Here is a 12,958-nt window from a genome sequence, read left to right on the forward strand (position 1 = left end):
TTCTAACTATATATAATTGTATGTATTAGCTGAAAAGTATTGCTTTTGTGGATCTTAGGTGATGAGAACCGCCTCTATTTGCAAATATCTAAATTAAGTATTTTTCTCGTACCACACGATAGTTCACTTTATATAGTTTCCAAGCAACCTAAGGTCTGTTTAGGGATCTAAATTTAAACATAGTGTTCTTTTAAGTTCGTATATGGACTTTAGGGAAGAAAAATGAGGACTTCAATGGTTTTTCCTTGGATACAAGTCGCTCTCCTTTGGCAGTTAAAGATTTTGAAAGACAACTCAATGCGTTTTTTTTTATTAATTCTTTGTGTTATTTCATCAATTTATATATTTTATATTTTTTAATGATTGATTAAACATCTCATAATTGAATTTCATTAATTTATACTTGTCCTAAAAATCTAAACAAATTTTTTATATTGGAATTGCCTCATTATTTCCCTTTAAACATTTTTGACGCAAATAACTACACAGTTTCACACAATAAGGATATTATTTTTGAAAATTACAATTGAAAAATACTTAACACGTGTCCTTTTAACAATAAAACAATAAATTCCAAAAAGCAATTAAAAAATAATTTTGAAAACCCAACGATATTAACTGGAAATTTCAATATGCAAAATACTTTATTGACGTGCAAATTCTGATGAAAAATTATAAAATGCAACAACAAATGCACCAAAATTTTTATTTTAATATTTTTTTCTTGGTTTTCCCATTCTACATAATCTCTATTTTCAATTGGAAAACATAAATTTACTTTTTACCTGTTTTTTTGAATTTTATTTATGAACAAAAAACAAAATTCTCTTAAAAAAGGTAGGCAAAAAACTTAGTTGATTCACTGTATGTAGGGTCCCCTTCAACAAAAAAAAAAAATTATGACATCTCGGCCGGATTCGGATTCAGCGCTACTCAGTGTTGAGAAAAGTATACTTTGTTCTGTGGGTTCAAATTTCTTAAATATTTGTGATGCTACGTTGTTTTGCTAAAATATTGCTTTTGATGATATATAGACACATAAAATTTTGTAATACATCTTATATTATCATTTAGTTAATCATAATAAATCAAAAATATTTTTTTTTGTTTTTCTGATGATCAACCCTAATATACATATGTATGCATTTTGAGGAGTTTAGTTGTAACGACTTTTTAAAACGGGGTTGACAATATTATTCCTGAACTTTGAGGTTTCTTTTAATAAAGTAATAAAAGATTTGGGAAAAATTCAAAATTTTGCAGCAAATTTAAATTTTTTTTCAAGTATGATCATTAGAATATTTTTTATTTTGGTCTTAAGAAAAAGTTCACTTTAAAAACTATAATTGTAAAGTAAACAATTTTTAGACATCACATTGTCCTTTAAAAAATTTTAGTCTGTATTTAAAGTTTTCCTTATTTTATTAACATTTGTTACCTTTTATATACAAGCATTACATAGTCATATTAGTCCTTTAATTGTTTTACAACGACAGGTAACAAATAATTGACATAATTCTCGTTAAGGAAAAATTCAGACCACATCGTAAAAATACGTTGTGAAATTTTATAAGTGTTGCCACTTGGTAGCGTGTGATATCTCTTTTTGTCGTAGCTAAATGGTTTCTCTATCTCTGTCAGTACTGTCTGAATAAACATTGTATTGTTGAAGGGTATGTTGTTGTTTAGACTTATATTTAACTGCTTTATGAAAAGTTGCCATCGAGGTTTGAAAAAATCTCTGACTATACCAGACCATTGTTTTGTTGCATAATCTACTATTTGTCCAGAGGGTCCCCAGAGAGTTATTTGATTTCTTGCATTAAACTCAAATTGTTCCCTTTCATTGGTTGAAGTTGCTATATTTTTCGCACTTTCTAGCCAAGGACCCAAAAGAAAGTTTTCGTGTGTGGACAGTATCAAATCCAAATCATCGAAGATACTTATCATTATTTGGGAGAGTTGGAGGAATTTATCGTTTTGTTTTTTCTTAAATGATTGAATTAAGTTGACATATATACGCTCTGCAGTTACTTGTAAAAATTGTCTTGTAATGTCTACCAGGTCGTTTTTATATATGTTATAGTGAGTATTTGGAATTGTTCCATTCAACTGAAGTAATTTAGACCAGGATTCATAAATATCAGAAGAATTATACCATGTCCACACGTTAATGCGTGTTGAGGGCCGGCGTGCTATCACATATTTACCGCGAATTTTTTTAAAGCTATAATAAGAGTATACTGAGTTCCTAAGTAATTGCCAAGCATTCCGCAACTCATTATTCACAATTCCATATTGTACATCCGCATATGAGTTAAACCACGCAGTCAGATTTATGTCGTCTTTAAGCCATGCTCGCTCCAATGCCAAAGCGTACATAACGTAGTTTTGGTTAATACCTTCCGGTGTAATTCCAACTCCAATCATAGAACTGTTTGTCATTGTGCGTGCTGTTCTTATTCCTTGATTGATAACGTTCACTGAGCCGTGCATCCCTAAAGTTCCACCGAAGTTGTGAAGCATACACCAAATAAAATAATGGCCATAAAACGAGTGTGTTCTTTCGTATTGGGGAAATTGTTCGCTTTGTAAGTCTAATACCAAAAGTCCACCCGTCGGAACTGCCGTGAGAAATGCTTCAATTAGTTTATCGGACCAAAATATATTTTTGACAAACATCCATCCTTGTAGCAACCAAATTGCTTCATTATCTACTATGTGCATAGAGTTATATATGTGATAGGCTGTCATATTTAGATATGAGGCGTCGGCGATACGAGGCTGTATTTCATTAAACGGATCTGCAAAGTAAATGTGATCGGTGCCGTAGTTGATTATAACCTTTTTTAAAAACATATTAGTTATATTTTTAAATAAAGGATCGATTGGATCTAAGAAAAGTCCGCAACAGAACGCGATTGGAAATTTATTCCAACGATCAGTAATAGAAAAGTTTGCTGTTGGATATATTTTTTTCATTGCAACTGGTAAATGTCCCGAAAAGGATGGTAATGCAACAATCATACCAAGGCTTCGTTGCTGCTGAATAATTTTTTGTTGTAAAATCATTTGCATCCTTCTGTATGCTGGCCCTAAAGGTCCGCCCCATCCACGAATATTTCCCATACGTAACCTGCAGATAAAAAAATAAATATTAAATGTATGTATTTGAATGATTTTATTTTATGTAGCTTCCTGACGTCATTAGTTCTAAAGATAAATCACTTTAAATATAAATACAAACAGTGATGTTAGGATATTTTATTCAGAAATCCCTACATTTTTTCCCCTACACTTCTTTTCTCCAGTTTTTTTATTATTAAATTTTATTTTAAATTAGCTATACCCAGTGTGCTTTGCTACCCTAAAAGCAATATGTATAAATAAAAAACCCACTTAACGATTTTGAAGATTCTTACTACAATAGTTTCCCAGATTTATAATATGTTACATATGAGATATGTCAAGCAAATTATTTCTATCTATCACCAATTTCTATCAATCTATGAAAAATTTGAATGATATAAAGTTTCCAATATACACGAAATTTTGTATTTAATTCATATATACTGTGACAAACCACCCATTGAAAGTCCGCCCGTTATGCTCTAAATGTTTACATGAATGTCAAAGTTCTTCATGTAAAATTTTAAGATATACGATATACGAATTTTTCTATTTGATTCATGTGGGGGCTTCAAGCTCCCCAGATGAAAGTCCGCACTTTTTCCTCCAAAATGTTTAGATGAATATTTAAGTTCTTCGTGCAAAATTTGAAGAATTTAGTTTCATTAGTTTCCTAGATAAACGAATTTTTATATTTAATTAATATGGGAGGTGCCGCTCCCGTTATGGGTAGTCCGCCAATTTTTTCTCAAAATGTTTAAATGGATGTTAAAGTTATTAGTGCAAAAATTGAAGATTATAACTGTAATAGTTTCCAAGATAAACGAATTTTTGTATTTAATTTATATGGGAGTTGCCACGCCCCCTAATGCTATTCCGCCTACTTTTTGTCCTAAAAAAATCATAAATAGTTTGGCATTTGGTTTAGTCCATTTCAAAATTACGGAATTTTTGACACCTATTTCGAAAAGATTGCACAAAATTATTTTTGAACATATTGTACTGAGATCAAGATTTTCAATCGAAGGTAGGCAACTGAACTGGTATTCATCCAAAAAACAAGCAGAGCTACTACAGAAAGCATTTGTTGTTGTTTTCATTACAAAAATTAGTATTTTTCGACATTATTTTCATCAGTAGTTTCCGATTTTGGAGCCCCGATGATATCTGCTAAATCTAAATATGGGGAGCAAAATTATATTGTGGAAATTGACCAATATCTAATAATAAACTTAAAACTGATTTTATTTTTAATTTCAAAGGAAAAACATGTTTTTAATTGCTAAGACCTGGTTCACACTGGAAAACTTTTGTTGAGAAACTTTTGATTTTGTGTGTGAGAGAAAGAGATCGTTGATATTTGTTTCTCTTTCTCTGACACACAAAAATCAAAAGTTTGCCAGTGTGAACCAAGTCAAAAAGATATGAAATTGAAAAAAATCCTACAATTTGACAAAAATCTTTCCTTTTTTCCTGCATGTGAAATAAAAAATAAAATCTTTACACTTGGCATCACAGCATGCAAGTCAGGGATATTGAAACAAATGCAGCAATTTTCAATGGAAATTGCTGTTTTTTTTTTGTTATGCCCATTTTTGGAGATTGATGATTTTGTTATAAATTGAAATGCATGAAAACAATTTGTTTCGATTATATTTCGTCCCTATTACATCCTGTAAAATTTTTTGAAAAACACACGGAACTCGTTACACATGAAACTAAAGTCTATTACTATTGGTACACTCAGTTCTTCATAAGCAGCTCTTATGTCCTAGACTTTAAAGTTTAAACAATAATCTATTAAAAAAGAAGAAATCTTGTATGCGATTTATACCAACCAAAAACTAGTAGATTTTGGCTTTACCTATTTGGTTTTTGTTTGAAAAGCTACTAAAATTGCTATGGTTTTCCATAAAAATTTATAACTACTTTCTAATAGTTTTTGTTAAAAACTCAATCAAAATCCAATAAAAACAAGTAAGAAGTATATATTCACTTTTGCCGAATCTTATATACCCTTCACCATAGTGTATTTAAAAAATATAAATTTTATAAAATTTCAATTTATTTAATTTTCCCGACTATATTATTATTTTAGCAATAAACAAAATAAAACACATGAAATACATAAAAAACAAAATACTCAACACAATGAAACCAATAGACATCCAAACATATGAAACGAAACAGAAAAACAAAATACACAACGCAATGAAACCAACATACATACATCCAAACACACATCTCTTTTCCAAAGCATGCAAAAAATTGTCTTTTTTTGATGAAATTTTCAGAGGTGGTCTCAGATTTTTGCTCATATCTCCGCTATTTATGGTCCGATTGTGCTGATTTTAAATAGCGTTCTTGCCGGTCGTATTTCCGATAGAATTATTAATAATTTGGATCTTGCCGATATCTGGGGTCCTCTAAAAACTGATTTCAACAAAATTACAGACGGACAGACAGAAAGACGGACATAGCTATATCAACTCCGCTACCTATAAGGATCCGGAATATATATACATACTTTATGGGGTCGGAAAATTATATTATAGAAATTACAAACGGAATGACAAACTTATATATACCCTTCTCACGAAGTTGAAGGGTATAAAAACAAAAACTAGCTCTTTTTTTATAAAAATGGATAAAATGTCAAAAAGAATGAAAGAAATTATTTTAATATTACATATTTAAATGTGTACGAATTATACTGAAAAGAAAAAAGTATATGAAGAATTTTGAGTCAAGTGACCCAACTTTAAAAATCGATGTCTTCCGATTTGAATGAAATTTGCACCAAGGTTGGTACCATATAGTAGCATATAGGAGAAAGGGATTGTCAAAGACCTAAGTCCCCTGTCAAAAACCTAACTGGTAAGAATGTATTAGTAGAAGCACGAAAATAAACACAGTTGTTCGAAAGGTACTATATAATTAAATGTATTTTTGATACGTTATTTTTTGTATGTTATTACAGGGAGTTCATATACTAGTGAATGAAAATATTAGTTAATTAATTTTTTTCAGAAGATATTTCATCTTAAAACATATTATAAACACGACTTTTTGTTATTTTTTCTGCACTAATGGAAAAAGAAAAAAAATTATGTGAAATATTTTTTTTCATTTTCAATACGAAAATAAAATAATAAATATTAAGTTTAAGTGATAAGAAAAACTATTAAGTGCTAATATCCTCGCAATTTCGCGAAGAAAATTTGAAGTTTTGTGAGTACATTTAGTTCTCTCAAGTGTGTTTTATTCTCTCAGAACTCGTCTGTGTGAAGATAATAACAAATTTTGTTTGACAACCCCTTCAGTTTCGCCTATATCCCTACTATATGGTTGGTACTATGGGATAGTAGACTAGACACAAACTTTCAGCTCTATCTCAAGAACTGCCGGAGTTGGACATTTTGTATGACCAAAAGGGTTTTATTTATTTTTATTTTTTTACATATTGGTCCTAGCAAAAATTGTCCAAAGGAGTTCAGATAGCTATTAAAATTAAAATTAAATTAAATTAAAAAATTTTGGAACGAATGTGTTACACTCATTTGAATAAAACCCTGTATGACCAAAATGTCTGACCTATCCAATAATCCAATCAACTTAAAGTTTATTTCACAAAAAATAAAAAGCGTTTGTGCTTTTTAATTCATTTTATTATCTTCAATGTTCAGAAATCCAGTTTACTAGACGTAATTCGTAATAATTTTCCAGTGTTCGTGAGGAATGTTATATCCGGAATAATATCACTCCAAAGATATTTGCATCTCACTTCGACTGTAGCAAAGAAAGTGCTACAGAGTTTCACTGTCCTCTACACATGCTCTACATTCGTCTGAATCTTGTATATGTTTCTACTCTTGCTCTCATTAGGCTCACCCTATAGGGATCTTGTGGTTCTACCCACCGTTTCATTATTCCAAGAGGCCTTATGAGATTTTCTCACCCATATTTTTAATTCAGCCTTCATTGCGTCGAATGGTTTTGCGATCGCCAGGTTAACTATCTCGAGCTCCCTTCCTATTTAAGCCCTTTCGTTGCCGACTAATCCCGAGTGGTCTGGTACCTATATGATGTAAATCTCACCTCTGGGAGAGTATTTATTTAAATTTACGCATTCCGTTATTGCTCGGACATCTGCCTGCAAGCTTGTGTTGTGATTAGGTAAACGGTGGTATATTTCTGTTTCTGGGTCTTCAATATAGAACACCAGCCACACATTGTTCCCCAATTTAGAACCATTCGTGTAGTAACGGGTATGTGCTCTAATGTTATGCTTGACCAAGACATTGTATCTGGGATCGGTGTTTCAACTTTTCTGACATATTCTGTATCTGGTATGCGATCGGACACGTCCGGTGATTGTTCATAACCTTACAATTTATACAGTATAACCGCTTTTGGCCAGTTCGCCTGAAGTTATAAGCCGTTCGGCTGGAAGTGTCGCCTCATATCTCATGGCACCGCTTATTACCCAAGCAGCATATACGCTGATCTCCCCGTAGTAGTTTGATATAACACTTTTTGTCCAAAAAAGTCCTCCTACATATCGCCCTATCTATGTGGTGTCTCCATTTTGAGTTCCGGTCAAGGATTACACCAAAGAACTTAACTCCGTCTGTCACAGGAATCTTCTTGCCCAGAAAACAGGGTTCAGTATACTTAGAAATTTTTGTCTCTCTTGTGAAAAGACAGATTTCCATCTTCGCCGGGTTAGCCATACAGTAGCATATAGGCGAAAGGGAATTTCAAAGACCTAAGTCCCCTGTCAAAAACCTAACTGGTGAGAAAATTTTAGTAGAAGCACAAAAATAAACGCAGTTGTTCAAAAGGTACTAAATAATAAATGTATTTTTACAACTTTTCCTTTTTCAGTTTTAATTAAAATGAAATGTCAAAGAATAAAAAATATTTTTTTCGTTTGTAAGAGAACAATAAATTTTGTTTGACAACCCTTTCGGTTTCGCCTATATAGCTACTATATGATTGAGGCCTTTCGGTTGAGCTCAAGGACGTATTCAGAACCTCCCAGCTGTTCTACACAAGTAATTTTGATCCTTTCCCTGTTTAATGTCGAAGGATTCACCTATGTAGTGGGCAACTTCATTTAACGCAGTTTCCACCGATCGTCCCTTTACATCCGCGATCGGCAGACATATACTACCACATTTTGCACTTGTATAAGTGTAAGAGCGAAAAAAACAAGTTGTACTCTCATCTTCACAACAAGGCATGCGTGGAAAACTGAAAATTAGAAATAATATTAATCTAAAACGAAACTAATATTTTTTAGTTTAATAGTAGCAAATACTTTTTTGGTCTTATTTGCACATATTTATTTTAAATATTGAAATAGAAATATGAGCTTTTTAACTAAGTTAAAAAAATACACCTATTAAGGGTAAAGATTTAACATAATTACATATATGTATATTTTGGTAAATTATTGTAATTTGATACTTAAGTTATAAGAAAAAACATTTAAAAAAGTTTATAATTCTAAAAACTACTTAATATGTAGTGTAGGTGCTAAAAAAGTACAATAATTAGAATTATCCATCCCTGCATTAATATATTTTCGTTCATTTTCATTGCAAAAGCAGGAAACGAGCAACAACACATCCTTCTTCAATAACAGCTCATATGAGACTGAATTATATTTTCTATGCGTATGAGTAGTCTGTGTTGCCGATCGTGGCTTTACATTAACCATGCCAGATGTAATAACTATTTCTGTGTTAGCCTCCCCTTCCTCCAATATCGGCCCATCTATGGTACTCGATATACCAGATTGGAAATGAGAGTCCATTAGGAGTTTCATTCTCTCCTTCTTATCCACCTGCCCGTGTGATAGATTCCGATTGGAGATGAGATTTGGATAGGAATTTTTTATCTTCGATACGTTATTTAGTATACTGAGGCCGAGTCCGGTTAAATAGTTTGCAATGTCTTTCCAAGGTTCCGGATCTTCCCTGTTACTCAGGGTTTCTCCTGGGCAGATCTCCGCTCACGGAGAGGAGTTTCTATTTTGGCGTCTATATGCTCTTTATTTCGACATTGAAAAAAATTTCTTTTAATAATATGCGTTATTTTATAATTTTATTAAATATTTTATTGATAAGCGATATAAGTTAATCCAGTAAGTCCACCATTATCAGTGATAGAGGTTTGTCATTCCGTGTGTAACACCAAGAAATATTCATCTAAGACCCTACAAAGTATATATATTCTAGGTCCTTCTCAAATTCTATATCGATTCAGCTATGTCCGTCCGTCTGTCTGTGTAAAACACGCTAAGCAAAGGAATTTAACCAAATTCATCGAAAATATTCATTATTGTTCTAAGCAGTTTGGTATTGAAAATGAGAAAAATCGGTTCAAAGCAAAAAGTTATGAGCAAAACTTTCACACTACCTCGAAAAAATACCTTTTTTACCTAATTCTTGAGTAATTTCTTTCCTCAGACTACCAAAGATAATTCGATCAATTTTGGCACACGTTATTTGTTTTGCCCAAGGATCAATTATGTTCAAACTCAAAACAATCGGTCCAAAATTTCACATAGCCCCCACACAAAGGTACATATCAGAGACCGAAAATAATTATTATCCATTTTTTGCTTAAAAAAATCAGTATGAAAGAATCGTCTTAGAAATGTTTTGAATGTACCAAAATATTTCCCAGGGCTTTTTCAATCGATTTCTTTAATAATTTTTTTTTCTTGATTTTTATAATAAAAATTTAAAATAAAAATTGATTTTTATTTTTATTCTATTTGTTTCAATAAAAAATTATTTATGTTTTTTAATAATACTCACCCAGTAATATTTATTTATTCAAACAAAAAATATAAATCAATCAATGATTTTTATTTTTCAAAACAAAGAATAAAAATCACCTGAAGAATTTTAATTTTCCAATTTTCGAATCTAATTTCTGCACAATTTCAGCAAATTTGGTCGATGATATCAGTGATAAAGAAATTTTACCAATTTTCTATTAATCTCTGTTTAAACCCGTTCATTTTTAATGTGTTTTAAAGGTAAATATCGCATAATGAGTTTTATAATTAATTTCAAAAAATAAAAATCATTGCCTGATTTTTATTTGTGCCTTATGGTTTAAAAATTAATTTTTACGAAAAAATATAAAAAATACAAATCAAAAGCACCTAGCCCCCATACAACTGAACCCGACGAATAGGGATTTTAAGTTCATAATTATGTTTATTATACACGTATCTCTACAAAAAGCTGCAAAACCAAGTTCTATACTAGCCTTGATGACTCTCATGAATTTTTAATTATAGGGTCTCATTTGACCATAGCCCCTATACAAATGTCCACAATTCTGTTCAACAATAAATGGCTTAAGTATAATTCAAGGCAAGGTACAATTCAACTTAAATGCTTTAATGAAAACTAAATCACATGTTATTTTTGTAACAGGTGTAGGGTGTTATATGGTCCGCCTCGCCCGACTATAATTTCTTACTTGTTTAATAAAAAATTCATTTTCCATTGCACTATGGTTCAAACTACCAGTTTTCCTGTTCGAAATTCAAATTTTGGAACAGTGAATATAAATAATTTTGTGATATCATCCTATTACCAATATATTCAAATTCGTAATTGATTTTTGCGAAATGCTAAACACTGTTCTACTGCACGCAGTCAAAGTCATCGTTTCAAAACATTTTTATACCCACCATCAAAAAAGATGGTGGGTATATTGATATTGTCATTCCGTTTGTAACACATCGAAAATTGGTCATAGACCCACAAAAGTATATATATTCTGGGTCCTTATTAAATTCTAAGACGATCTAGCCATGTCCGTCCGTCTGTAGGTCTGTTGAAAGCACGATAGAGTCCGAACGGAATGAACTAGGAGGTTGAAATTTTCAACAAGTACTATCTATAGATAAGATTTGTTTGGTATTGAAAATGGGCAATATTGGTCCACGTTTTCGGATAGCCCCCATACAAGAAGACCCCCGAAAAACAGCATTAACGGGCATATCTGTTTTAAAAGTACGAGTATAGCGATGAAATTCTACATAAATAAGTTTCATATGAGCCAAAATCTACCTACAAAATTTTATGAGGATCGGGCAATAATTTACCCTACCCCCTATATAAGGTCCCCTTCGGAAAATCACTATAACGCTCATTACTGGGTTAAAAATAGGAATATAGCGGTGAAATTCGACACACATAATTTTCATGCGAGTCAAAATCTCTCTACCAAATTTTATATGGATCGGTCAATAATTGACCCTACCCCCCATATAAGATCCCCTTCAGAAAATTACTTTAACGCTCATTACTGACCTAAAACTACAAGTATAGCGATGAAATTCGACATACATAAGTTCCATGCGAGCCAAAATCTGTCTATCAGATTTTATGTGGATCGGTCCATAATTGACCTTACCCCCCATATAAGGTCCCTGTCAGAAAGTGACTTTAACGCTAATTACTGATTTAAAAGTACGAGTATAGCGATGAAATTCGACACACATAAGTTCCATGCGAGCCAAAATCTCTCTATAAAATTTTATGTGGATCGCTCCATAATTGACCCTACCCCCCATATAAGGTCTCTTTCACAAAGCAACTTTAACGCTCATTACTGGCTTAGAAATACGAGTATAGCAATGACATTTTACATAAGTTAGTCTCTTACGAGCAAAATCCTCTTTAGCAAATTTTACGTGGTTAGGTCTATAACTGACCCTACATCCATATAAGGTCCCCTCAGATAATTACTTTAAAATTTTACGTGGTTAGGTCTATAACTGACCCTACATCCATATAAGGTCCCCTCAGATAATTACTTTAAAAGTAGGAGTGTAGATATGAAATTTGACATAAGTAAGTTTCTTACGAGCCAAAACCTAAAAAAACTTTTATAAGAACGTAAATCTTCCTACCGAATTAAATGCGGAAAGTGTAAACATGTTTTTTATGAAACATGTAAACATGTTTTATATGAAACAAAAAAGGTCTAAAAAATTATGAAAAACTTTCAACAATTCACCATACCTCTCATATAAGGAGAGGTTTGATGGTGGGTATATTAGATTCGGCATAGCCGAACAAAGCACTCGTACTTGTTAAAATTTTTTTCGTAGAGTCTATATTTTATCGTTATTTTTAAACGTTAATTCTGGAACGTGTGTAAATAATACTCAATAACTTAGAGGTGATAGTAGTTTATATACATATATTCTAGAAAATGATTGGAAATAATATCCCTTTACTTCAAAAAAGTCAATATTTAAAATAACCTTAAAGAAATTTAATTTGATTTTAAAATGTTAACTTCATGAAAGTTTTTAAAAAATGTTAACGTTTGTTAAACCTGAAATAAAAAGAAATGAATAACCTGAAATGTTCTAAATTAGTTTCACTTTACCCCGAATTGCGCATTTTTCGCGTTTTGAGCAATTTTATATTTTTCAGGGTGCTACCTAAGGAGCATTTTGAAATTTTATTAAAGGATGATGTCCTTATCAGACATGTGTTTATGATATCCTGATATCCATGGTGTTTGCAAGGAATTATTGAATTTAAATATCCGCATTTACGTAATTTCTTAGCAACAAAATGGAAAATTGCAGAAGGAAGGAAGCAAAATTTTAAATTAAAACTGAATTATTAATTCGGGCAGTAGAAACAGCAGCTCCTGATATCCATGGTGTTTGCAAGAAATTATTGAATTTAAAGATCCGCATTTACGTAATTTCTTAGCAAAAAAAGGGAAAATTGCAGAAGGAAGGAAGCAAAATTTTAAATTAAAACTGAATTATTAA

General features: G+C 31.5%; 1 protein-coding gene across 1 annotated transcript in view; it reads right to left on the reverse strand.

The window, feature by feature from the left end:
• Positions 1-314: 314 nt before the first annotated feature.
• LOC119616482 (alpha-N-acetylglucosaminidase) overlaps positions 315-12,958 on the reverse strand; it is a 110,879-nt gene continuing 98,235 nt past the window's right edge. Inside the window, exon 4 of the mRNA XM_037972843.1 lies at positions 315-3,136. Coding sequence (XP_037828771.1) covers positions 1,468-3,136 — 1,669 coding nt within the window. The 3' untranslated portion in view covers positions 315-1,467. The remainder of the gene's footprint in view (positions 3,137-12,958) is intronic.

The sequence above is a fragment of the Lucilia sericata genome, unplaced genomic scaffold (assembly GCF_015586225.1).
Source record: "Lucilia sericata isolate MDLA Ls3-8-SP2 unplaced genomic scaffold, ASM1558622v1 Contig000074F_arrow, whole genome shotgun sequence".
NCBI lineage: Eukaryota > Metazoa > Arthropoda > Insecta > Diptera > Calliphoridae > Lucilia > Lucilia sericata.